The sequence below is a fragment of the Eurypyga helias genome, unplaced genomic scaffold (assembly GCF_000690775.1).
Source record: "Eurypyga helias isolate BGI_N326 unplaced genomic scaffold, ASM69077v1 scaffold20056, whole genome shotgun sequence".
In the NCBI taxonomy this organism is placed as follows: Eukaryota; Metazoa; Chordata; class Aves; order Eurypygiformes; family Eurypygidae; genus Eurypyga; species Eurypyga helias.
Window position 1 is genome coordinate 1 of NW_010255170.1, and position 27,920 is coordinate 27,920.

General features: G+C 40.4%; 2 protein-coding genes across 2 annotated transcripts in view; one reads left to right on the top strand and one right to left on the bottom strand.

Moving 5' to 3' along the window:
• Nucleotides 1-1,578: 1,578 nt before the first annotated feature.
• LOC104510866 (nibrin-like) lies at nt 1,579-12,289 on the top strand (the record flags this gene model as incomplete). Its single annotated transcript, XM_010153251.1, has 9 exons — nt 1,579-1,720; nt 2,143-2,406; nt 2,573-2,610; nt 2,681-3,138; nt 4,331-4,417; nt 5,858-6,013; nt 7,023-7,136; nt 8,042-8,091; nt 12,259-12,289. Coding segments are annotated over 9 exons (1,340 nt in total), but the record flags the coding sequence as incomplete, so codon positions are not given.
• Nucleotides 12,290-23,228: 10,939 nt separating this feature from the next.
• Nucleotides 23,229-27,920, bottom strand: part of OSGIN2 (oxidative stress induced growth inhibitor family member 2) — a 12,307-nt gene continuing 7,615 nt past the window's right edge. Inside the window, 3 exon segments of the mRNA XM_010153250.1 lie at nt 23,229-24,524; nt 27,064-27,155; nt 27,773-27,920. The exon segment at nt 27,773-27,920 is cut by the window's right edge and continues 20 nt beyond it. Of these exon segments, the coding sequence (XP_010151552.1) occupies nt 23,477-24,524; nt 27,064-27,155; nt 27,773-27,920 (1,288 nt within the window). The 3' untranslated portion in view covers nt 23,229-23,476.

Genomic DNA, 27,920 nt, shown 5'->3' on the forward strand with positions numbered 1-27,920 from the left:
CCCCAGTCCTTCTCCTCAGGGCTGCGTAGTAATAAAAGTCTTAGGAGAGACAGAAAGTCTCTTGATTGTCTTAATTCTCTTTTCATGCTTCTTCCAGCATTGGTAGTCTTAATTTTGTTTCTGTAAAATTGTCAGTTACTTATATAATTTTAGGTTCTATTCTTTTCTACGAAGTGTTGTATTGGGTAGCAAATCCTACAATTTTTAAAAATCAAACAAAACTCCCTTAAATTTGTCTCTCCATATAGGAATGTTGCTTATTCAAAAAAGTATTTTGAAGAGAGAAAACTATAAATGCAGTACTGCCAGAGGTCTGAAAAATATTTTGGTTGGTATTCTTGTATAAGTAAGTTGTATGTGATCTGTTGTCTATTCAGTTAGTTTAGAAAAGAATGCCAAATAATTGATTCTCAGATTAAATTTTTGAACCTGCAGACACCTAGGCACATCAGGACTGTTGATTCTTGCTTCCAGTCTGAATGATTCAATTGGATAAAAATTAAATTGTCTGATTGAATTGCGTCAAAGGACTGTGTATCAGGCTTTTAAAGGTAGCTGTGTTTACAGTTTATTTGCAAAGAGAGAACAAATGCTATTGTTTGGGAGTTACAAAAATTTTCCATGTATGTGTTGCAAATCAAAGGGATTGTACAATGACAGTGTATAAAGAAGGGGTTGTCTGAAGGGATAATACTGTCGTCATATTCTCAGTGTGAAAGAAATGCAGGAAGAATGTGAAGGCTTGAGAGATGTGTAGTAATTAAAATCGTTTCTAGAAGCATGATGAGACGCATTAAAATAATAAGCGTTAGTATCCTTTGACTTGGAAAAGGCGTAAGTATAGGACGTGAAAGGGCAGACAATGTAAAAGACATCGTATATGCTCTTATTTCTGGTTTACAGAGAAATAATATAAGTAATTAAATAGCAGCAAAAAATGTTTAAAGACAATCCCCGGACTATGGGAATTATGAGTAATTTGGCTGTAGAAGACATTTATTTTAATCTTTTTTTGATAGCAAATATTGGTTCTATATTAACAGAAATAATCCCTAATATAATAATCATGTTAGATGTCATAAAGCAGTAAATGTAAGGAATTTTGTGCTCTGACAGTTTTGCATAAAATGTATATTGCATGATTTATTAATTATATTATGTCATAGAATCACAGAATGGTTTGGGTTGGAAGGGACCTTAAAGACCATCTAGTTCCAACCCCCCTGCCATGGGCAGGGACACCTTCCACTAGACCAGACTGCTCAAAGCCTCATCCAGCCTGGCCTGGATATATGTCTGTGTTAATATATGGTTTCCCATTATGCTTCATCTTTATTTAAGCAAAATTCCATGACTTCATGCAGTGTAATATCTAACTAAAACTGAATCCCAGAATGTTGTCTTTTAGAACTGTTTATTTCAGGTTTTTTAATAAATCCACTGAATTTTTTGTTTCAGAATGAATTAAGACCAATTTACAAAAATCTCACCTGATCAGTTACTGATTCCTGTGCTGGCATACAAAGAAGCACTGATGTGATACTAACCTTTTAATTCTTCTCTTCTGTTATCTTGCAGCTGTAACTAAAATTACTTCTGCGTCAGCTGTTGCAGGGCGAGCCATTTCTCAGAGTTTGGCTGTGGATGAAACTGTAATGCCAACTGCTGCAGAGAACAGCACAGTCTATGTAGCTGATACAGAAATACAAGAGCAGATGTGGTAAAGTATTCCTGGATATAGTTTCTAGGCTAATCCTTGCGAGTAAAGTAATCTCTGTGGCAGAGGAACTGTATCATTGCCATGGACAAAGATACCCAGTGTTTGAAATGGCTCTAAATTGTTGTCAGTTGTCTGCAGTGAGATGATTTCTGCTTTTGAGTGGTAGAACATGGGATTCTTTCAGATACAGATGTAGATACTGCATATCTGATTTGACTGTCTCAACTATTACAAAATTTTCAGGCCATTTCAGTTACAAAAATATGTTTGTCGTAGCGGATTTTACAGTTTTTTCAGCCTGCCTACATTGTTTATAAATATGTTCAAAGACAGGTATAGCTTTTTAAAAAAGTGGTATTCTGCACTGTGTCTCTCTGGTAATGTCTTGTGTGTTCACTTGATGTTTTTTCTCTCTAATATAGTATGGAGACAGAGAATACTCCCCAGCTGGACAGAAGAAGGAAAATGGTTTTCCAGGATATAACCACTGTAGAGGAAAACCCTAGCACAAGTGGCAGTGTAAATGCAGGATCATCGGTACCTAGAGTGAACAGAACATCTGGGTTTAGTCAAAGAAGTCATCCTGTCTCACCATCTAAAATTTCAGAGGCTGGTAAACCTAAAGAGTGTCCTTCACATCACCAGTCTAACTCAATTACAAATTACTTCCAGGTAGCTAGAAAAAGGTATGTTGAAATGTTCTTGACGTTACTTCCCATATTGTTGGTGCTGTTTCTGGAAAATAACTTTAACTGAGTGGGTGTACATTTAATTCAAAACGTTAAAAAGAGGTGATTTTTAGGTTAGCTTCCTAGAATGGCAAGCTTTTCCTTATGGGTACTTAATGTTCAGATTTCACAATGCAGCCACTAAAACCCCAGGAAACTGTTGTAGATGCAGCTAGTTGGGTTAAAAAATGCTTTTGTAATTTATTTCTTTTGCAATTACTTTCTGGCTAAGGGAAAGAAACACCTGTATCCAAACTAGCAAAATTGGAGGAAAGGTCGTCGCCTGTTTCCAAGTGCGCTGAATCCACAGCTTCGTCAGTATGGAACATTGAAGCAGAACGGCGTCAGAAGGAAAGTAACATCCTGGACCCAGACACAAATTTTGCATTAGAAGATGCCGGTGTACATCTTATGAGGGAAGCTGGCAAAGTAGCAAGTGATAGAACAGACACTAAAGTTACTTCTAGTGAAAAGCATTCATCAAAGAAGAGAAAGGTGTTAGATGATTTGTCGGAAGATACAGAGGATCTGGAAATTGTGTTTGGAAGCAGAGACCTAGACTGGGAAGATCAAACTGCAGATCACAACCAGGAAGCTCAAGGAAATAAACGAAAAAAAGTGTGTTTGGAAGCCAAAGGAAGCTGGATTCAAGATGTAAGTGAAAAGCAGAGAGAGGACAATAAAACATTGGTAAGTTCTGTTCTTTTCATGGGCCTAATCTTGAAATGTACAGCTGTGTTAGAAGGGTGCAGATAGCTTATTGAAGGATGAGGCTGCCTGCACACAGAAGGTGGCTTTGTAAAGTTTGTTTGCTTAAAGGTCTCAAATCACTCAACTAAAAATTGACATGGTGGGTGTGTTACATGTGAACATTGCAGTGTTACACCTGTCTTGATGTTCCTTTCATTCTTCAGGACACAGTTTCTTTGAGAATTGAAAGCTGCTTGTATGCTGAAAGTTTTCCTCTCCTTATGCTTGAAGTACTTTAGGTAGAACAGCAGAATATATCCCTGGTCCAAGAAAAAACTTGTCACGTTGTAGACTGTATTAATTATCCTAAAATAATTATACTATCTTTATGTAGTGAATTTTCTTCAGAAACTTTTAGTTGACCTCTTCTGTTGATTGTCACGGTAGTGTCCAATGTATTTCAAGTCAGAATCTCCAGATGTCACATGAAAGATTATAAAAATTCCTGGATGAGGCAATTCAAATCACTAATGTCCTCTTAAAAAAACAACTAACAAAAAAAACCCAAACCACCAAAACAAACAACCAAACAAACAGAAGAATCCACCAAACCCCCCTCCCCAGCTTGTAATTAGTTTTCTTGATTATTTCTCTGGTTTTGTTTTTGAGAATAAGGCAGTTTTCTAAGAAAAATGAAGATTACAATGGATTTTAAGTTAACAGTAGCTACTAAATTTGGAAATTGTAAATAATTTATGAAAGACAAATCTGGTTTTAAACTATGGAGGAAAACAACCTGCAGAATACTTTCCTCTCCTGCAAATTTCCATTCTGCACATATATACACTTAACATGAAATTGATAATGCTGCTTTTCATATTTAAAAGCTCTTACAGTATTTTCCAGAACATGTCAGGACTTTGAAGGTTGTACACATGGACAAAACTTGCTACTGGTATAAGAAAAAATCATGTGAGAAAATGGTGATTTTTTTTTTTTTAATAGGAGAAAAACAATTGTTATAGTATACATAAAAATCATATAAATTTAAAAGTTCAGTTTCTTTTCTGTCTGAATATTTATATTGATTTTAAAAATGCTTATTCCATTCTAAAAAACAGAAAACAATTTTATGGAACGAACTTTGCATTTAATTTCAGTGTTACATTTTAAATAATTTTTAATCAAACAGAAAGAGGAGGAACTCCGGTCTGTTCTGACAGAAATGAAAAGCGAGATCAAGCAAGAGTCGCCGGTCTTGGTAAGAAACCAGTTAACTGTACGTTTGAAGAGCAGACTTAGAGATGAGATCCACAAATACTGTGTTCTTAAAAGAAAAGTGTTGATGCTTTTTATTAATGCTTGCCAGAGCAAAGGAATTACTGATGACTGTATTCCTTAAAATAATCATATGTAAATTTGAATGGTAGAGTCCAATTATTGACTGAAAAGACAGGACTGTCGTTCATCGGCGTGCCTTTGTGTTGGCATTTGGATGGATACCTAAGATACCTAAACTAAGGAAACCTGATGTAATTAACCCTTTTATTAACCTGTTATTAACCCTTCAGTGTGGTTAATACTTGTACTGATGTCTTAAGTTACTGCTTAAAGACCAGGCAAGAATGTAATCTCCTTGTCTGCTCTAAGGAGATCACAACTAGAATGGAAGAGATGGATGGCTGAGAAGATCGATGTAATGACTAACAGTAAATAGCGTGCTAACTTAGTTAGTTATAGGTGAGGTGGATGAAGGAAGGAGGGGCGAATCGCTGGGAATGGCAGTGAGGCAGAGGAAAAGGAAACAAAGCTAAATGTAACTGAAATGGAAAGACCCCAGAGAGATAAAGGAGAATGTAGGCAGCCAGCAAGGAGCGGGATAAAACCTTCACACATACATACAGAAAACATCCAAAAAGAGGGAATGCTGTGCACATGTACCAAAGTGCAGGGTCAGCTCACATTAAGGCATTTTTATAGTTTGCTATAAAACAGCTGTACTGCATCTGGACTGGAGCTGCCCGTGAACATGGTTCAGTGTGTTACTCATGAACTTGTCCTGCGCCCAGATTGCCTTTTTAATCCACATAGGTCTATCTCCAGCAGCAACGTGTGTGTGCAGACTTGCTGACGTGTGAGCACTCATTTACAAGAAAAAGCTGCTTCGTTGATCAGCTTAGAGCCCTAAAATTGGCCTAACAGGTAAATCTGTAGGCTAGAAGCGAGCTGAAGACGTTCAACTTTGTCTTCCTTGGAGTTAGCTGGAGTTTCCACTAGAGTAAGCATACTTGGTTAAATTAGTTCAGGTAAGAGGCAGGGTGGAGGGGAGAAGTCATTCTTAGATATTAACTAAATAAAAAAAAAATCCCCAAACTGTTTAACTTGAAGTTTTATCTTGAAGTAAAGTCCTAGTGAAATGAGGTACACTGATTTCATTATTATTACTGCAGTTCTTAATGATCCTGTTGTTTTGACATATGTAAATGTGGAAGAAGTAAGTACTGAGCCTCCAGCTCTACTGGTAGTATACAAGGAGGCCGAGAAGTACATCCATCTTTGGCTTCTAGCACTGCTGCTGTTTCCTCTCGCCCTTTTGTAATCCTAACTTTTGCCTCAGCTGTGCTCACGATAAATTCTTTCTCTGAAGTTTATACAGTTAGGCATTCTGTATGTCTGTTTATACACTTGAAGTGCTCCTTCCTTTCTCTTCCCACGTAAGAGCAACAACAAACTTCAAGATGACTCCAGCAATCTTCCTAGCAGACTTCTGTTGACTGAGTTTAGATCATTGGTTGTCAGCCGTCCAAGACAGAACATTCCGCTTACTGGAAATACCAGCTACGGGGGAAAGAAGAATTTCAAAATGTTCAGAAAGGTTAGTGTGCATTTGAAATGGTCACAAGATGGCACTGTTTAAAAACACTACAGAGTATTGCCTTAAAATTGTAGAAATAAGTTATGAAAGATTCTTTTTTTTAAAATTGATAGTAACTTCAGAAAGACACAATTTAAATATCATATTCTACTCTAACCAAATATTTTGCTAATTGACTAAATAAGTCTTAGGCTGACCAAGGCTTACCTCATGCAAGGTTGTTTAGATACTTGAACTCTCTAATCCTAGCTGTTACTTAGAGTAAGTCATGAAGTGATGCCTACCGTAACTTCCAGTTGTACCTGCAAACGCTCGCAATTTGACTTCTCCAGAGAGCTTCAGAATCTTGCATTTTATGTAATAAATCTTGGGTTTCTAAATACAACTAAATCTAGTATCTTACAGAAGTAGAGAGGCTTGCTTGGGTCCTAAAGATAATTTCAGGATGATTCTTAGTGTTCGGTGTAAAAGTACCCCTTCAGCTCATATTAAAAGTAAATGAAAAAAAATTATATATAATTACTAGAAATGCATTGCAGTAAAATATTATGCAGTGAATGTGAGTCACATAATGCAACTTCCAGCTTTATGGGAGTACGCTCTCATTTTTAAATAACACTTTAAATTTCTGAGAGTACTTTCTTGTCCACTGTTTTGTAATAGATTCTTACGTGTTCTGACATTAAAATAGAATCCATCAGTAAAAACCAGTTTATAGTGTTTTCAAATTCAGTTTAACATACTGTCAGATTTATTCAGCATGTGCAACATGTCAGCTCTTTTGTTTTTTGTTTTCTTTGGTAAAAGGAGGGAGTTAATTGCTCTCTGTAAATGCTTTTTTTCACTTCAGTCTCTTTTAAATATGATCTCTGATAGAAGTTACTCAACAAAAGGCTAATGGCTGACTTCTGTGAAATGTGAATAGACTTCCTGAATTTGTTAAAACAAACTTTTTTTCTTGCAGTGTGCTTACTTTGTATTGTAATCGTAAGAATTTATTGTCTGACAGGTGGCCTATCCAGGGGCAGGACAACTTCCATGCATTATTGGAGGATCAGATTTGATTGCTCACCATGCTAAAAAGAATTCAGAGCTAGAAGACTGGCTAAGGCAAGAAATGGAGGTAAGGAATTCTTTCTCAGTGCTGAGCAAACAGCAACTTGACTCATGTCATACCAACCTGTGGTCATTTCTGAAATGCTTCAGAATTTATTTTTGAAATAAAAACTCAGCCAGTTGGCTGTCCACACATGCTTGTAGGAACATGTATGTTAGGAAAGTTACGGGAATTCAGAGGTTGGTGGTAAGGCTAATTTTTTTTCTGATTATTTGAATTCATTTTACATGTAACATCCATAGAATCGGAAAAAAATTATTTAAGCAAAATCAGTAACCTAAAAGAGACTGATCTTCTTTTCAATAAGCAAGGGAAGCATTGTGATGCCTGAAAATGTGACTGAGACCTAGGAAGAACTTCTGTGTGGCAGTCCATGTTCAAATTATAATACAGTGCAATTTACACTCTGTACTTGAACAGAACAGGAAATACTGAGGTAAAATTCTGTTGCAGTAGACTGAAGACATAGTAAGAATAAGTTCAATATTTTGTATTATAAAAATCTTCACCTTTGTATGTAAAAGTTTATAGCTGTTCTCTAGCACTTTAATTTACCAGTAGTTTCTTTAAAAATACTTGCTGATGAGCTGTATTATGTTTCCACAGCCTGACTGAGATTCTATTACATCAACATTTTTTTATCTGCTTTTTTTTTTTCCCCTCTCTTTGTCCCTGGGTATAGATAATGCAAATTAAAATTGGTATCTTGCACAAACTAATCCATTCCATTAACTGGAGGCAGTAGCCAAACTTGAGTAGTGCAACATATTATCTAATGTGAATGTACACTAAATGGAGTACTGGGAGAAAACATTTCTTCAGGAAAAACTGTTAGTGCAGGGATTTATCATTCTGTATTGTTCACTAGCTTCAGCCTACACATCAAGTATTGAGTAAACCTGTTTTCTCAGGAGCAGAACCGACATGCAAGAGAAGAATCGCTTGCTGATGACCTCTTCAGGTAGGAGTTTTATGTCTGTACTTAAAAAATGTGCATAGTTTGCATCGCATCTTTTTTTTTTTGACAGACTCCAATTTTGTAAAAGACTTATTTGACTATCCTTTTGAAAATTCCATGTATTCTCATATATAGAATATACCCCAAATGACTCATCAACTTCTCTCAATTTTTTTTATGCCTTAAACTTCAAATTTAATTCAGACTTGCTACAATTTTTTAATAAGAACATTCTCAAACAAAAATATTGCTATTTCCTGTCTCATATGCACAAGCTCAATTCTTCACAAAGGCTGGAAGAGATTGCAGGGTCAGGCTTTCAGCCAGTAGTGGTTGCTAGTGCCTAATGAAGTGTTTTGATCTTACAACTGAGTTGGTCATCTCAACTCCCAGGAAGTTGTGAGGGGGTCTGCCACTTTTTCCCTCTGGTTGTGGCACTTGTTTGTCCCTGTGCTAAGTCACTTGAGGGAGTTAAAGCCACAAAATACTGATTTCTGTGAAAAAAGTGATTGGCAGGACTGCTTTCTTTTTTGTGTTTTTGAAGTCATAATTCCAAGAGTTTAAAACAAAAATTACAAAAAAACCCACAAACAAACAAACCCCCTAAGTAAATGCTTCAGTGTGGCCCCTCTTTGTCCCTTATTTTTGAGACCTTAAGCTGTTTTCAAACCCATTCACAATGAAAATCTCCCACCTTCTTTTACTAGTTAGAATCTCCCTGAATACCTTACCCTCTTTCCAGTTTTCAGACTGAGGAGGCATTCTGTGCTCCTGGCAGCGTAGTAGAGTCATTAATTCTGCCTTCATCAGTGCTTAAGTCACAGGAGTTGGAGAGATTTCTTTCGTAGGTCCAGGTTCACCTTGGCTGTTTACCATCGCTTTTTGTCATAACTCACTACATTTATTTCTGAAATACAGTCTGTTTCAGCAGTTTTCTTCAGTAACCCTCACATCAGTTGCCTACCACTTACTCTAATCTCTCATTTGAAAGAGAATCATCCTATTCAGTTGATTTCCTGTCCAGTTACTTTCAGCTGCAATCCTAATTTAATGATTTATAACCACTTTGTAATTAAAAATAGTTCTAGGCCAAATTTTCCATTTTATCCAGTTTTTACCTCTGCAATGCAGCCTTTAAATACATGTCAATTATGAAGACATTTACAAAAACATGGTGCAGATTGACTGCTGGACTGTAATATTAAGTGGTCCAAAATAGCTTGATTAATTTTAGCATTTCAAAGCACAGCAGTGGAAACTTAGATCCTTTGCAAGGATTCATGCTTAGGGAAGTTTTTACCTCAACCCCAGTTTATTTAGGATAGTTGTACTTACAGAAGTTTCCACAGTCAAAAATATTAAACCACGCCATTTAATGTTCAGCAGTTTGTAACCTACTTCTGATTTTGTCCTTAATCCTGAGTAAAACTACTTGGCATAATGCTAATGTTAACAGCTGCAATTTCCCGTGAAAATTGCTTTTGAAGTTGCCATTAGAAAAAATCATGCAGTACTCCAAGGTAAAGATGAAAAAGAAAGAAAAGCTGTACCCCAAACTGAATACATACTGAGATAGAGGAGAAAGGGAAGGGCTATCATACTGCCTGCTATGGCTACAGCTAAATGGATTATGTTCAGTAATAGCCCTTTGTATCCTCCGCTCCCTATTCCCAGAAAGGTCTTTTGTTTCTTTGTGCATTCACTCACAGTAGTGGAATCTCTGTAGTCCTTTTTCCATTTCAGGCCACAGGCATTGTACAGTTTCCCTTCTCTAATAATGTTGTTCGGTTTCTTCCTGCCTGGAAAATATCATCCAAGGTTCATTTAACATGCAGAATGGCTGGAGATGAGGTGGGGGAGGTTGCATAAAAGGATGTTTGTGACTGTCAGTGACAGCATCTCCACAGACTGTCACAGACAGGGTTGAAGTTCTTGGTGTCTTGATGGCAGGATTCCATCAAAGAATCATAGAATTATTTAGTTTGGAAAAAGCCTTTAAGATCATGAACTCCAGCCATTTACCAGGTACTGCCAAGTCCACCACTAAACCATGTCCCTAAGCAGCACATCTACACATTCTGTATCACCCCCTTCTGCTTATCTTTCTGCCGTCTGCCCCCAGTCCCCCAAAATAGGATTGGGTGTCCAGGACATACTTAAATGTTAGAACTGATGTGTTACACTGCTATAGCAATAAATTCAAATAAGTGCTTTGAGTTTTAAATCAGGATCTCATCTTATTTAGCCAATATTTCATTATTTTCTTAGTTTTTATGTGAAGACACAAGCAACCACTGTTCTACTTCTCGCCTGTCATGTCATAGAATCACAGAATGGTTTGGGTTGGGAGGGACCTTAAAGACCATCTAGTTCCAAACCCCCTGCCATGGGCAGGGACACCTTCCACTAGACCAGGTTGCTCAAAGCCTCATCCAGCCTGGCCTTGAACGCTTCCAGGGATGGGGCATCCACAGCTTCTCTGGGCAACCTGTTCCAGTGCCACACCACCCTCTCTGTGAATAACTCTTCCTGATATCTAATCTAAACCTCCCCACTTTCAATTTAAACCCATTACCCATAGCAGAGGTGCTCCAGCCCTCTGAGCATCTTCGTGACCCTCCTCTGGACTCGCTCCAACTGGTCGATATCTGTCATATGTTGAGGGCTTAACTATTGCTGTGTCTTTGACTAACAATAAAAATAGTGTATTTAAGTAGAAAAATGTGTATGGTGAAGGATGTTTTTGTCCAAATCACTATCAAAGAAACATGGTACTACATATCAGCTTGTGTAAGAGCCATTCAGAAAATCTTAACTGCATTAACCGCTTGTGCCGTTAACTAACAGTTAATAAGAGAGCGTTTCTTTCAAAGGGTACACATTTTATTTTTGCCAGAAGTTTGAATTGTATAGCAACAGCAGTGATTTCTAATACCTTTCTAGTTATGCAGTGAGGTAATTTGGCTCACAAGTTGTCACATTTTCCTGTCTAAGCAAAAATAAGTCTTGATGAATGAGATCAGAATTAGTGGAAGTAAACCTGCCAGATCGTTCAGTTGTGTCCATAAGTTATTCATGCATAAACATAAAACACATCAGAATTTCAAAGAAGTGACACAGGATTTTGAGAGATGAAGCACAAATGGCGAGAAGGCCAAGGGATAACTGTGTCAGACAGGCAAACTATGAGCGTGTTGCAGTAAATCAGGTACCTATTTAGCCTATCCAGAAAGTAGATACAAATTACTACGGATCAGTCAGAAGCTCTGTGAAGGGGAAGGTGAGGCAAGGAACTGCTTTATCATAGAATCACAGGATGGTTTGGATTGGAAAAGACTTCAAAGACCATCTAGTTCCATCCCCCCTGCCATGGGCAGGGACACCTTCCACTAGACCAGGTTGCTCAAAGCCTCATCCAGCCTGGCCTTGAACACTCCCAGGGATGGGACATCCACAGCTTCTCTGGGCAACCTGTGCCAGTGCCTCACCTCCCTCTCCGGGAAGAACTTCTTCCTGATATCTAATCTAAACCTCCCCACTTTCAATTTAAACCCGTTACCCCTTGTCCTGTCACTACAGGCCCTTGTAAAAAATCGTCCCCCCAGCAACCCCCAGCTTCCTTGTAGCCAACCTTCAGGCACTGGAAGGTGCTATAAGGTCTCCCTGGAGCCTTCTCTTCTCCAGGCTGAACAAGCCCAACTCTCTCAGCCTGTCCCCATAGCAGAGGTGCTCCAGCCCTCTGAGCATCTTCGTGGCGTTCTCTGGACTCGCTCCAACCAGCAGTAGGAAGCAGCAGAAGGATTTTGTCTGAATGAGCTGTGGCCAGATGTGCACCGTTGTGAATATACAGTACCCCTTTCCCTTCCCTGTTTGTTTTTTTAGTGAGGAACATAACGCTTGGATGTTAAAGGCTTGTAGAAGCTTGCTCGTGCATCAGATTTAAAGATTTTAAGTAGCTAGGAAGTCAGTGGAAAATTTACTTTGCACTGGTTCAATGTCTTACGCATCCTTCAGTCAAACTGTAGCAACTGCAGTTCCAGAAGTGCAGTCAAGGACTGAACACTGACCAATCCCTTGGTATGAATAGATAATACAGCTATTTACATCACATTGTCAGCTTTGAATATCATTGTTTTACTTATTTGTGACAAATTTTCCTTTTTGTTGCAGATATGATCCTAATGTGAAAAGGAGAAGATAAACCGTGATCCAAATTTACAGTGATTCTCTAGCAAAACCTGCTTTCTGTTCCTTAGGTTTGCTGGCTGCAGTATGTAATACATACCTCTGTATGACCGTTTGAGCTGTCTGTTAGAGTAAGACTTGTTTTTAAGTCTTGCTTTTATTAAAGAGTAAGTTTCTTTCACTGTTTGGTACGTATGCATTGCACGATTTCAAGGCCTTAACATTACTCGCTTTGGAATAATGCTCAGGGAAATACCATAGATACTTCAGGCTTCACTTTGGGTTGTTTATTTCCAATGCTTGCTTGTCAGTACTACTTGGGGAAACAAAATAAACGAGGAAGCTAGCATCAGGCTCTTTTCTTCTCGGAAGGCCTTTAATTAGATTTTTGCATACTGTCTGGATTTTCTTGAAGTGGAGCTTTTTAAGGACTTCCTAAATGAGTTAGACCAAACTTTAAATTTGTATCTGAGTAAACAAAATGTATTTAATATCGATAAGGTCAAGCTGCTTCCTATTTTTGAAATTGGCGACATCAAATTGTTTGTACCCAGCCATCAATTTTGTGTGACTGCAGATTTGAAGCAAGTGTTTAAATTCTAAAATTCAGTGGTTTTGCCCTGTTATATCATCAGTATTTGTTTGAACAGCCTACATTTAGAGTACAAACACTCACAAAAACTGATACCAAAACTTTCTGCAGCAGTAAGCAGCAGTTTAATTTTTGTTTCTTGGGAAGGGGGAGAGATGCAAGTGCCATTTCTTTTTCTGCATATTTCCTTCCTTTTGCAAATAGGAGAAGGCTGTGTCTGAACATGGCTGTTTAAGCACAAAAGATGCATGTGGAAAGCCCAAAAGCTGCATGATGAGAACCATCGGATTATGAGTGTCTGTGTACTTCCCTGTAGCATTAAATGAGAAATAACCTTGTACATTTCTTAGAGGTGTAAATTCTGATATAATGATTTATCATCTTGTGCAGTTTGGTTTTATTTGTAATGAGACTCAAGTTAGAGGAGGAGAAGGCAGAATTTGATAGTTTCCAGGAGTCCCGGAGAGGGGTGGGGAAGTACCCCAAAGTTACGACTTAAAAATAAAAACTGGTTGGGGAACTCTCCCTGGAAAATTTAAAAAAAAACAACCAACAAAACAAAAAAACCCCAAACAAACTAAAAACCACTTGAAAGCTCCTGATCAGGGAGTGTCGAAGAAGCCAAATGAATCTTCTTAGCATTGGGCATCATGTCTGCTCTCTATGCCTTTAGTTTTCTCAGTCCCTGTGTAAAAAATCTGCTCTTCAAAATCATTCCATCCTCTATATCAACATGGAAAACTATGAAACACCCATTTTTAGGTTAGGACAGCTCATCTTTATGATCTGAGAATATGGAATTTGAAGGATTCCCCTGGAAGTACCATGGGAAAAGCCTTCCACGTTTTCTGCCCAGCTCTGTGAAGCCATCACATAGAGATGGACAGTAGCTCCATCGCATCCTGTTTCAAGAGGTAGGATCTCCTTCCTTATGTAAAGAACTAATTTGGTTGATGTAATTGAATTTAAATGCTGAGTAAGACAGCTGCTTCCTCCGGTGAGAGCTCAGAATGCACAGGTGGGCTGAGCTGAGCTGCTTCAAGCTGCTCTGTTGCGTATCAGATTTGAAGAACGACATCCTGAGGTCTGTGTGTATCAAGAAAGCAGATATGCTGAAGTCACCGTGGCTTGTGGTCACAGAGGATACATGGTCTTCAAAAACCAGTCTTTCCTCTGGTCTGTTTTAGCATCTTCTTGATCACTTGATCAGGACTGCCCAGAGTGATACACAAAGACTGGTACCTCTGAGTTCAGCAATAGCCATGAGAGTGTTCTGGTGTTTTAACTTGCGTCAGGGCACATCAGATCTTGTGCACTGAGTACCTTTAGAAAGATTGTTATTCAGCAGTTGAAGTATCTCCTGGAGGAGATGTACTGGCTGCTGTTTGTATGCACCCTCAGGAGAATTTTTCTGTGGTCACAATGAGAAGACCCACTGGTCCAATGGAGCACCTCTTGTAGACTGTTGAGGGTGACCTTTTTGATTGTTGTTACTAAACTGGAGCAAATAGCTTGGATAAGAGAGTATAAGTGGGCAACATCCTCCAGAAAAGTTGCGTTTAGAGTTGTAGAAAACAGAACTTGTCATTTCACCTTCAAAGTTCTCCAAAGATACAATGTACAGGGGGCCTTCTACAAGAAAGTAAAAGCTAAGTCCTTTGCTTCTCAGTCTGTAAGATTCAAGCAACCCCAGTGGCACCTCTGAGACCACTCATACTCACATTCCATGACCTGGGACTCTTCAAATGCAATTCTCCAGACAGCTGAACTGGGCAGCTTTGATACTTGAGATTATTTAGTGTCCTGAGACTGACGGACTCACCCACCACGTGTCTGGGGGAGCACCCGCAGACAAACACTTGGAGATTTCTTTATGGATCCTGTTTGGGATCATAGAATCATAGAATGGTTTAGGTTGGAAGGGCCCTTAAAGATGATCTAGTTCCACCCCCCCTGCCATGGGCGGGCCACCTGCCACTAGACCAGGTTGCTCAAAGCCTCAGCCAGCCTGGCCTTGAACACTCCCAGGGATGGGGCATCCACAGCTTCTCTGGGCAACCTGTTCCACTGCCGCACCCCCCTCTCCGTGAAGAACTTCTTCCTAAGATCTAATCTAAACCTGCCCACTTTCAATTTAACCCCATTCCCCCTTGCCCTGTCACTACAGGCCCTTGTAAAAAGTCCCCCCGGCTTCCTTGTAGCCCCTTCAGGTACTGGAAGGTCCTATAAGGTCTCCCTGGAGCCTTCTCTTCTCCAGGCTGAACAAGCCCAACTCTCTCAGCCTGTCCCCATAGCAGAGGTGCTCCAGCCCTCGGAGCATCTTCGTGGCCTCCTCTGGACTCACTCCAACTGGTCTATATCCGTCCCATGTTGGGGGTTCCACAGCTGGATGCAGCACTCCAGGTGGGGTCTCACAAGAGCAGAGCAGAGGGGGAGAATCCCCTCCCTCGACCTGCTGGCCACACTTCTGATACAGCCCAGGATACGGTTGGCTTTCTGGGCTGCCAGTGCACACTGCCGGCTCATGCCCAGATTTTCATTACCAGTACCCCCAAGTCCTTCTCCTCAGGTGTTCTCTGCATCAACACATCTAACATCCTATTCGCATGTCTTTACTGTCTTTCACAGACAGCTGTGTGCTTTTGAGAGGGGAGGGCAGTGTGGGGATTCCCATGTCAGAGCTCAAAAAAAAAACCCCAAGTTACGATCAGCACTTGGCTAAAGATACACCCAGTGTATGTTCCCGTTTTGGTCCCCCTTGAGGGTGCCTCATGGGTGACGGTTTGGTTTCTGATTCTGTTGCATCTGCTGTCTGGTTGATGAGAAGCCTGTATGTTCGTTAATGAACCTGAGCCCTTCGCTATTTCAGCATGAAGTTACGTTTGCGTTAAAAGAGAAGCTTAGACACCTAAACAGCTACCCCTTACCCAGGGCTTGACTTGTAATGCCAAAGTCATGTAACAAATCCTGTTCCTAATACTGAGACATTTCTTCCATTTTAGCATAATTTTGTCATGATTTTCAGCTCCAGCCATTAGAGGAAGCATGCTTGTTGGCTTACTGAGTTGAACCTTCTGTAAGTGAAGTTTCTCAGGTGGATGATAAAGGACAAGATTACATCATCCAAGTCTTGGGAGCATGAAAATCCAAAAGTTACATCAGTATTTGCCTTCCCCCTGGAACCATGACATTAACTTCACCTGATGTTTCGTTTATTTTAGGAAGCATCCTGTTGCGGGCTAACCCCAGCAGGCAGCTAAGCCCCGTGCAGCTGCTCACTTGCTCCCCCTGCAGCAGGATGGGGAGAATCAGAAGGGTGAAAGTGGGAAAAGTTACGGGTTCAGACAAAAACAGGGTAAGCAAAAGCTGTGAGCACAAGAAAGGGCAATTAACTCCGCATTCTGCAGTTGAGACTTTTGGCTACAGGCTCCATTTTCAGTCTGTGGGGCTTGTGCCCTGTGGTTTCAACAACCAGTTCACCAGTTTTCTGAAAGAACTTGTGTGATGTTTTCTTTAGAAGATTAAAAAAAACCCATTCTGTAAACTCAGACCTGACATCTAAGGTTTCTCTCATCTGCCTCAAACCACAGTCAGCAAGCATACCCACCTTTTTCACAAAATGCTGCTCTTCACCTAAAAATAAATCTAAGCAGAAACTTATCTTCAAATCTTGTTTCTTGCATTTTTCTGTGTAGCAGTTTCTTTGAGGGGTTTGTTAGGACTGCTCTTTTACAGCATGGATTATCTTTGCTCACACTGCTTACAGGAAGGAGATGCACACAATAAATCAACTAAACAGAGTTTTTATTAGCAAGGCTTTTAAGATACAGGCTTTCATTCAGCAGCTTAGCTGAACGCAGTTTAAAGCAGACTGAATTAATTCATGCCCCACTGAAACAAGACGGGTGCTGCATCCCTGCAGGAACAACATGCTTAATTTTCCAGTTTAACTCACACCAATTTCAGCTGACTTCCCATCTCTCCTGCATCAGTTGGGAAAGCCACTGCCTTTTTTGGCAAGACTACCAAGATACTCTCACTGTTGAAGTGTTTTCTGTTTCTCTGTGTTCGCATCTGTGACCAGTTGACACTTCTCCTGCCCTTACTCCCCGTTTTCTGCCAGAAGGCATGGGGGGCTGGTGCAGCAGGGCTGGCCTCTCTTGTGTCATTGCACCAGTTCCTGTATCCTGAAAGCGTGTTTGCAGTCAGCTTCAGTTTCTTACCTCCACCGACCTCGCCATCAACTTCCTCCAGAGTGCTAAGCCCCTTCATTACCTCCACATTCCTGATGTGCATGTGCTAGTAATCATCAGCATCAGTTCCTGACCCATACACCGGCTGTCGTCTCTGCTACAGCCCTACCTCCAACCTACTCCTGTTTCTGGCTTGCTTTGTGCAGGTGTTTTCTCAGTCCTGATTCTTACCTCACCCTTCCCCACAGGCGCACACAATTAGCCCTGGTTTGATTCACAGATGAGCTACTGGCGATTGTGTTCAGGTTGTTCTGGTGTCTCCGTACTACAGCCAAACACAGCAAAACCCGAACTGTCTTCTCTACCATTATTCCCCACTCCTCCAATGTTCTGACGGCCACAGTCACCATATTCCAGTGAGATCGTTGCAGAAATGATATACAAAATCCCATCTCCCCAGCAAAGAACTTTCCCTGCCATTTGTATTAGCACTCTACCCCAGCTTTGACTATCAGGATCTCCCTCCAGCATTGGCAACGGCACCAGATCCATGCAAACCACCTCCTTTTCCCCTCTTATTAAATAATACAGCTCTCGCGATGCCTCTTCCTCCCCATCCTTTGTCTTCCCCCTCTATCTTAAGAGCTCCCCATTTCTCCAAGCCAAAATAATTGGCTTCTAGGTGGAACTGTTTTAATACTACTCCTTTAGCCTTCCATCTGCCATCAGTTTTCACACACGAAGATAATCAAGCTTAGCACGCAAACCTCAGGTTTATCAGCTAATCAAAGCTGTGGTTTTGCTCACAGGCTGCCTGCAGCTCAGAATATATTCCAGTTGACAGCAGATGTTCTGTACATGTTTACATTGCTCATCTGAAAAAAATAAGGGCATGACCCACTCCAGCTAAAGCAGAAATACCGAGGCATGACCCACGGAAATGGCACTGACACGGTATCTTCAAGTCCAGCTGTGTCGCGTGTCTGAACAAAACCCAGATGAGCTAAGGCTTTATCTCCTTTGGAACTGGAATCCTACAACCGGCATACCAGACCTATCAGAGAAATGGGCACGATCAGAGTATTGGCTTCCCAAATTGTGCCAGGCAGATGTAAGGTAGCAGGATCAGTTCTTGAACTGTAAGTGTTCACATAGAAGTTGGCCCTAGAATCCAAACTGATGAAAAATGAACCATTTCCCTCTCAGGAGTGGGAGATATCCCTTGGAACTGTATCAGGTCTCTGACCAGCTTTAGATTTGTGGACAACTACTTTTCATACACCTAAAGAAGAACCTAAAAATGCCAGGATTCCATAATACTCTGTGAATACATATGAAACCCGGCTGTTCATTTTCTTTTTGCTGGCTTCTAAGTCCTCAGAGAGTGTCCAGGAACAAGAAGCTGAATTTTAGTTAGTTGAAGCATCCACTGAAGGTTAATTCTTACACACTGCCAGTGGTGTCAGAATAAAGAGATGGAGGAGGAGAGTGCAAATTAAGGCTAACAAGCCTTTTCGGAAGGATGGGAGAGGTAAGAATATGAAGTGCAGTTTTTACCCCTGGTTTTGATGACTACTGATGACCACGGGATTATAAAAGTTGGCTTAATATGCCCTATAAGTACAAAAATACCATTGTTAGAAAATCAGCTGGCATGTGGACAGGTGTAAGGGGAACATAAGTTCAGAGTTTGTGTTAAGCTGAAATGTTCCAGCATCTGCAATTACAAAACCATCCTTAAATAAAACCCCAGTTCTTAGCTTCACTATAAACACCGTAACACTTCTTCCCCCATCTTTGTTCCTTACACCAAATTAATCCTTGACCTCACACTTCCTTGTATAATGCAAGCTTCAAAAGCTAGCTGAACTCAAGCATCTTAAGCGTATCAAATCCCCCCAAACATTGTCCTTTTCAGAAAAGGCTGTTACCAATATCCTTCCTTCGAATTTGTACCCCTAATGTCACCAAAGCCTGCCTTCCTCTGCCCAAGCTTGTTTCAGTTTCCGCCGTTTCTGCTAAGCAGAATCAGGGGTGATGGCTATTTCAAACGAAGCGTGACTTTTCTTACACGCTGGGCAAGGGGGAAAGGGGGAAGTAAATGTCCAAAAGGCTCTCACGTGAGCTGAGGTGCTGTGCTCCCATCTTGCTCTCATCTCACAAGTAATCCTAAATGATGACAGAACACGTAACAGTATAAACCTTTTAGCATTTTTGTTCCACAACTTCTTCAAAACGAATCATTACTACATGGATAATAATAAAACGGGATAATCGGTTGTTTTTAAGGCATACCTGCGCTACCTCCTGCTGTGAGGAGTGCGTGGGAGCTAGCTCTGTTCCAGCACACATTCCGCCACCACGGGACACCACCTTGCTTTCTCCGAAGGGAAAAACACGGTACCAGAGCAACCGAGCCTCATCTCTTGGCACGGCACCTTCCCGACCCAGCCCTGCAGCCCGCGGAGCGCATGCCATTGCTTCTAGCTCAGGCGTACGTGTTGCGCGTCAGCGAGTAGCCAGTTCAGACTGGAATGCGCTGGACTAACGGCTACGGCATGGAGCGCTGGTCATCACGTGTTATCAGGGAGGACTGACGAGAAGTTTGCAAATTTTACGCCTTTCTTTCTCTCTCAAGAGCAGTTGGCCTAAAATGGCCTTCCCTTCCTTTCAACTGGATATGCAGGTCAGGCCTGACTGAAAGTTTGGGTCTTAATTTGATTTCCTCCAGCTCTGAGTAAGTACTCTGCATTTCTGACTACGGCCGCCTTTTCTCAGTTCTTGAGCTGCGAGAGAAAGAAAACTACAGCCACTTCCCTCTACAAAATGAGTATTTTTCACTATGCAACCACCACTCTGTGAAATTAATCTTTTTTAAGAAAAAGTGCCTACACTCACCAGGCCAGAAGGAAAATACAGCATATCCCAACAATTCCCTAGGGATCTGCAACTCTGGGGTGCACTTCCATGTCCCTTACTCGGCGCACAGGCGCTGTTTCAGGGACCTGTACTCTTTGCACGCGTTCACCGGCAAGCCCAGGTTCTTACCCCAAGGCCACGCACTTTCCTGTGACAGAGGAATCTCTTGTCACCACTCGCTGGATTACTTGCAGGAAGGATTTCTGCGTTTACTCACCACGGTAAAACTTTGCCTTATTCTTTTATGGAAGAATGTTTTAAGCAGAAGTCAATCACCTACTGGAAACCAAAAGAAAGGACGTGCTGCTTCCTACCGCCCTGTCAGATGCCTTCATTAACAAGCGCCTAATTAAACGATCGCATACAAGGCAGATTGTTTGGTAAATCTACTTTGGCAAATCTTAGTCCCCGTTCTACAGCTGGATACTACTTAAAATAACCTTAACAATAACTTAGCTAAGCGTAATTCAGCATAAGAATCAAACCCAAATGTAAGAGACATTTTCCCATTAGAAAATACACAGTATGGGTTAACATACCTTTACAAATTCTATAAATCCAAATTAAATTCCTTTAGCTAAAAATTATATTCTTCCTGTCTGTATTTTAGTAATAAAGCTTAAGTAGTAAGCATCCTTTTTAAATCCATGCTATTTAAAAGCTTATCTTTCTCACTGAAAGAAGAGCTGGAAGAAGTGGACAGTTTCCCTTCTGGGAAGTGTTACAACATACAGGAATTTTTTTTATTTTTTTTTTTTTTTTAATCTGAGAAACAAAGTGTTTCCTCAGAAGACAACTATTTTAAATGCCAACATCTAATCCACAGTAAATGCAGTATGATCTAATGCTTTAGGTAAATGTATCCTAAGGCAAAACGTGGATCTTTTGCTTCTCTCATTCTCTCAAAATACCAAAGAGCAGAGAAATTTATCTCAAAATCAGAAACCCAAAAGTGAGTAGGTCCAGCTGCAACTTTAAAACTAGTAATTCCTAGAAGAAAGAGAATGAGTATTTAGTAAAGCTTTCACTGAAAAAAAGTATTTTTATATTGGCTTAACATGACCACTGAGAAAAATTCTCTGCCCAACTAAGGGGTCACACATGCAATTATTTCTCTCCAAAAAATTGGCAAGATTGATAAAAGAAAAAAAACAGTTAAACCTCAAGGTGCTGTGAAAGAGAACCTGTGCAATAACAGGACCGAAACCTCTGCTACAGACCTGTCACTACAACACACGCAGCCTGCGAGTGGCTGCAGCAGCCCAAGCCTGAGCGCAGCTTTGCTTCCCTCTTGGCAAAGGAACTGTTGAAGTAAATCCCTCCCTTTGTTTTGGGGGCATTATAAATGTTCCGCGTGACAAATGAAAATGCAGTGACAGGCCGTGATACGTTGTATTTGGACATTTATATTGACACAAAATTGAAATAAAATCACAGCGCAGATGTATTCCCAATATATTAACTGCAGTGAAGTCCTATAATCAAGTATTTAGCACTTGTAACACTGATTTTCAGTTAAAATTATTAGGTATCACAGGTTTAGATTTATATATACACAATTTCTGCCAAAGTAGGCAAATTATAGAATCTAAATTCGATTATGAAGAAAATAAGCCTAGAATCTGGCATAATTCAAAACAGCTCAAGTGCAAGTATAAAAAAGTATCTTAATTAGTATTGACAATGCATGGTTAAATCCAACCACGTAGGCAATGCAAAAATTCGTATTAATCTTGCCTCATTTGTGTTTATGCAGGTGACTCTGAACTAAAATTTATTAGTAGTACTAGCATCATTTCGTAAGTTACTTCGGACTTCCACTGAAAATACAGTCGTTTTAATCCTTGCATACTTCACCTGTTCAACTTCTGTGTCCAAAGCCTGAGTAACTTAGATGCAGAAAGGCCTGCAGCAGCCACGGAACCCCAAAATTCAGTAGGCACAGAAAACAGGCATTTATTGCATATTGCTAGCTACCACCTACTAGAGTTAGAGAGCTGGGAAACCAGCAAGCACTAGCAGTTTCGCAAAGCCTAAGCCTAATTTCCTTTTTAGAATCTGTTCAGAGTTCTAATACGGAGATTTTAATCATGCAAATACAATACCTTAAATTAACACAACGTTCTTCAACACAAAAAAGCCCCAAACAAAAAAATTAAATAACATCTATTCCCGTCACACTGGACCTGAATTAAAATGCTTGGTATTAAACCCAAGCACTTGGTCTACTGAGAGTTCTGGAAGATAACTTAAGCTCTGTAACTAGCTGTTGCTTACCTCACGGTGGTGAGTAACAACCCAGGAGTGTGTTTAGGTAAATGAGCTACTCTAAAACACAGCAAACGAGATCAAGGTCTTATGCTGTGGAGCAGAAAGGTGAAACTTCAATTCAGAGGTAGGTACAAGTCAAGTCTTTGTCTTTTGTAACAAGCTTTAAGATTTATAGGAACTATGGTATGTCTGCTTTGGGTTTGGTTTGTTTACTTTTTATCTGGCTGCGAGATAACAGACTTTTTCAAGTTTCAAAAACTGCAGGCTGAAGTAGTTTTAGTGTTATGTGCTGCTCTAGAGAAAAAGAGAAATAACCAGTACTTGGTCAAATGGGAGTATCTGTCACCCACCTGAACAGTCAAGTGATCCCATTCAGTCTTCCTGAGCTAGGAAGCCAAAACCCCTTAAGTTTTCTCATGTACTTAATTTTTCAGTAGTACGCTAGATATTCATTATATTGACACTGTAATAAGAGCACTTAGAGCAGTACTTTATTGTTTATGTGAACGAGCATTCTCAGAACGCACGTACCGCCGTAGGGGAGCATCTCGTGCGCGTCTGTCTGCGCTCACCCCACCCTAGGCATAGTGTGAAGAAACTAGTGGACTGTGTCAAATGTTAAAGATTAAGTGGGAATTCTTATTCTTTTATTGCCATTATCAAATTTATAATTGTTGAGGAATACTTCTTGCTTACAGAAATCCTTCTTATAGTAAAAACCATTTTACTAAGTGCTCATTCCAAGTCTTACTATGGCAAATAAATAACGTCCTTGTTTCAAGCAGAAGGCTCCAAATTTGCTTTGGGACCAAGAATCGCGTTGTACTAAGCAAGCTTTCTGCTTTTAGAAGTTACTTTAATTTCATGGTAAAAAATGTTTGGTCATATTTGACACTAAAGTGTAAAGCCACTCTGGTAGGCATTGCTTTTCCCAGAGGAAATCTGCTCTTTGCGCTGAGCAAAAGAGGACAGGCAGGTCAATATAAATTAAGTCTCATTTTCTGTTTTTCTGGAAGTAATTCCAGTTGAGTAGAGATCAGTTGTAATAGATCAATGTTTTGTATTTTGAGCAGGTGAAGTGTGGTAGTATCAGCATCCTTTACCAAGCAATACAAGTGCAGGTTACTTGTATACAACAGAAACGTGACTGCTATCAACTTCCGCTGTCAGTGAGTGTTCTGTCAGACTACGTCTGTCATCCCGTAGGTGAATGGTCCCCATGTCTCATCTACGGCACCCCATCGCCTCCTCCATCCTCACTCTCCATCAATTCATGTTTCTTCTTTTGTCTTACTGCCAAGCATCGTGCAATGCCCAGCGCACCCCCTTTTAAAAAACGTACAAAGTTATCTCCCACCAGAGGGCCTAAAGCAAAGAGATTAGCTTCTTTAGTGCATTCATACGTGTACGGGTCGATCTCTATAGGATTCCCCTTGCACGTGATGGGCTGATTCAGGTGATGACCTATGCTATGTCCTTGGTCCTTTAGAAAGAAAAGATTTGGGTGAGAACCTATCAGAACTAAGGCTACAGAAAACTTCAAAATCTTCTTCAGTCCCGAGGCACTCTGAAGAACACATTTCATTTCAGGCTTGAAGGAAAGTACGTTGTGTTCAGGGAAACTAGTGTAAGCAGAATGCAGGCCAGAGTCCACAGTATGTGACTGAGTACACATCATATGGTAGACCTTATGGTATTCAGGGTAAAGCTTTTTAGGTAACTGTTTGAAAATCAGACTTGTATCAGTCACCCTTCTACGAAAGACATGGATTACTGGGATGTTGTTGTTGTAGGCACACAGCACTGCATCAGCTGCTGTAAGTCCAGCACCCACAATTAACACAGGGTCTGCCTTCCCACGCAACTTCCCTTTGCTGATAGCAGCTCCAAAGTCAGACATGGAATGAAGCACAAAAGGAAAGTCTTCTCCTTCAACTTGTAGTCGGCCCGGAGAATCAAAGGTTCCTGTGGCAAGAGCCACGTTCTCAGCAAAGAGGCAGAAGGGCACATGAGAACCATCTGTTGCTCGCTGATAACCTCTGACTTCCCAGTTTCTCTTAATCAGCGATTCCTCTCCGTCTTCCACTTCCAAATGCTGTGGGGAAATACTTTCATTTAGTTGACTTCTATCTTCATCATCCTTCCCTCGGTAAAGCCTGGATACTGACGTGATGTAAACGTTGTCTCTGAAATTCTTTTGGAGGCCCATGACTTTAACATAGTGTTTATAATAACGAGCTATTTCCTCTGGCATTACTCGATTGCTCTTGATATTCCTGAAACAAAATAGAATGGTTCCAGTTAATATTTAGACCTTACTGGTAATTTGAATATCATATATGACATACCACATGACAGCCAAATTTAAAAGGATGGAATCTGCTCTACTCTGTGCTGCTGAGGCCTCACCTGGAGTCCTGTGTCCGGTTCTGGGCTCCTCAGCTCAAGAAGGACAAGGAACTACTGGAGAGGGCCCAGCTCAGGGTCACTGAGATGATGAAGGGCCTGGAGCACCTTCCATATGAGGAAAGGCTGAGAGCTGGGTCTGTTTAGCCTGAAGAGGAGGCTGAGGGGGGATCTTATCAATGTTTATCAATATCTAAAGGGTGGGTGTCAGGAAGATGGGGCCAGGCTCTTCTCAGTGGTGTCCAGTGACAGGACTAGGAGCAACGGCCATGCACTGGAAAACAGAAGGTTCAACCTGAACACGAGGAAACCCTTCTTCCCTGTGAGGGTGACAGAGCACGGGAACAGGCTGCCCAGAGAGGGTGTGGAGTCTCCTTCTCTGGAGACTTTCAAAAGCTGCCTGGGCTTGTTCCTGTGTGATCTACTCCAGCTGATCCGGCTCTGGCAGGGGGGTTGGACTAGATGACCTCTAGGGCTCCCTTCCAACCCCTGCCACTCTGAGAATCTGTGTGAATCTGTGTAACTGACACTGAATTCAATACCTTTAAACCATACAATTTATTTGTTCTCTTGATTCCTAATACACAAGACTAGCTCACTTTTTTCCTTTTTTCTTTTTTTTTTTAATAGTAGTAAATATTTACAATTTAAAGTGCTATGGTGATTAACAAGTTAAGCATAAAGAAACCCTGCAGTATCACAGTCGATCTGCAGGGAAGGGTTTTACAAAGCCAGTGTAGCATCACGACTGTCAGCAATGAAATACTGGCGAAACTTGTACTCAGAATACACTTAGGATACACGTGACTGAGTATCACAGTAATTGTTAAGTGCTAATTTTGAAACTCAGGGTTCAATGTATTACTCGAGTCAAACATTCTTCTTTATACTTTGCAGAAGACCTCTCCCTTGCGTACAGGTAAGTTCAGTAAGTATCAAATTAAGCAGTTCTGTATCACAGGAATGAACAAAGCAAGTATGACGCAGAGCCTTAATGCAACTCTGTAAATAGGATTATGATGTCCCAGTGTCCAATAAAAATTTTTTTTTATTAATGCAATCCTGCTATTACATCTGTGCTCTTCTCATGCTGGTTGCATTCTCACTTATAAAAAAATAAGCTGAAAATGTAATTATTTAGAACAGGTGCATGGATTCTGCTGCTTCTTTAGAAGTAAGCTCTAGGAAGAACTCAAACAGTAGTGAATATCAGGACTGCCACTGAGTTATGCTTACAAGCGTATTTACAAGAAATTTGGCTACTCACTCTTATCAACTAACAAGATAATCACATATGTGGTTTTAAATGTTCAGGTTACTACTCCAAAAATCCCAGTGAGATATTTATTGAGGAGGATAATGCAACAGTGGGACACCTGTTACAAGGAAACTTAGGAAGCTCTATGACATAACTACAAGTTTTCACTATCATCAGTACTTTAAAATAAGTTGTTAACTTGTAGTGTAACAGGTCACAATTTCTGTTTTTAGTATGGTTGAAAACTACAATATAAACAAATTGGCTTCAGTTAATAATCAGCTCATGGGATTTCAGTTAATAAGGAAGCAAGATTATAGTGGTTATCTAAGAAAGTGATTACAGAACAAAGCTGCAGTTTCTTCATGCAAGTGCTGTCCTGAAACGAGTAACAGTCTGCCCTTAAAGACACATACCCAAGTAATTCTACTTCTTTTGCCATACGTGATACCAGAGAAACTTCCCTTAATTTTGTTAGAACAAAGACAGGAAAATTCAAATTTTAGAAGAAGCTTACGTCAAGTTCCCAGGTTCAGCTGCTGACACAGACCGTTATGAACCACTTCTATAACTGACAAAAAACAGGGAGCTTGCACAAGAAGCAATTTTCTTCCCTACAATTTTTCCATGAAACTTACTACTAGAAAATAACGTTGGGAAATACCGAATTATGCTTCCAAAATTGAAATTCATAGATAGCAACATTTCAGATGCTGCAACTTTCCCTGTAAAAGCAAATACTGAAATATACAACTTCCTGAATTACAAGAAAGCTAGTGTGCATGGCAACTTACGTTGCATCCCTGCTGAAAGAACAACTTCCAATACTTCCGCAGACTTTAAATTCCTCCCTCAAGTCTGATTAAAACTCTTACAGTGACAGCGCTTCTTTGTGAAATGCTGCTAAAACACACCACTGCTAGTATGTATGCTTTCCATGCACTCCAAGCAGGTACTCCGGCCAGCCACTGTCCATTATTTGCCATCAGAGTACACACAGCAGCATAACTGCCAGTGCCATCAGACAATGTAACAAACCAAGAAGCCCTCCTGTGAACAGTGAAGTCTGAGTGTTTTCCAGTTCTTAAAATAATGTTATCTGGATTCTTACAGCAACTCCATTTCCCAAATACGTTACGCAGTACCTTTACCTGCGTTTGCTAGCTGCCCACTCCTTAAAGGTGAGGCCAGGCAATTCCATCCAGTCTCCAAAACTGATTGTTAGCATAGAGCCTTCCATTGACTGTGGAGTGAAAAAACAAGTTGTATGACCAGATGCATTTCAAGCAGATACATTTATGTAAGACACAGTGAAGTGTACTTCTCATTGTACCCATTTAGAGCAATAAAATACCAGAACATAACACAACACCAGGGCATTACAAGAAGTGTTGATGAACTGCTTTCGTGTTACAGTTAGATACCACTATAAGGAGCAAATTCATGATCTAATAAAGGAGAAGGCAAAGAGAGAACAAGTAAAAGGGAAACTAAAAGTTACTTAAAACAAAACAAGGTGAAGACTGAAACCAACAGGATATGAACATTAAGATTCAAGGTTTTGTAAAACGGCACCTGGAAACTGCAAAGACAGGAGAAAAAAGTAATAGAAAATACTCTCCATTATAATTCATTAAACTAATAAAAAACCCCACATAAGACAGCAGTCAAGGTCACAAATCGCCAGGTTAAGGACAACTTCTCCCTTCCTTTTGTGTCTCTCTAGCCTACTGGGGCTTTGGTAATCAACCAGCTGAAACTGCAAGCGCCGTTACTATCTAAAACGACCTTACACAGTAAGAAACCCCCCAAACCACAAAATTACCATCACCCCAAAAGTGATATGCCATTTTTACTCACATGCCAAGCCCCACCAGGCGGTCCTTTACCGAGCACTATATGGGGGATATAATTATGTTGTTCTAGCTTCCAGTGCAAAACTGGTGGGTAATCATACCCAAAGTCAGCGTCAGGATGAAGCAGCGTATCAAAAAGCACTGCCACTGGG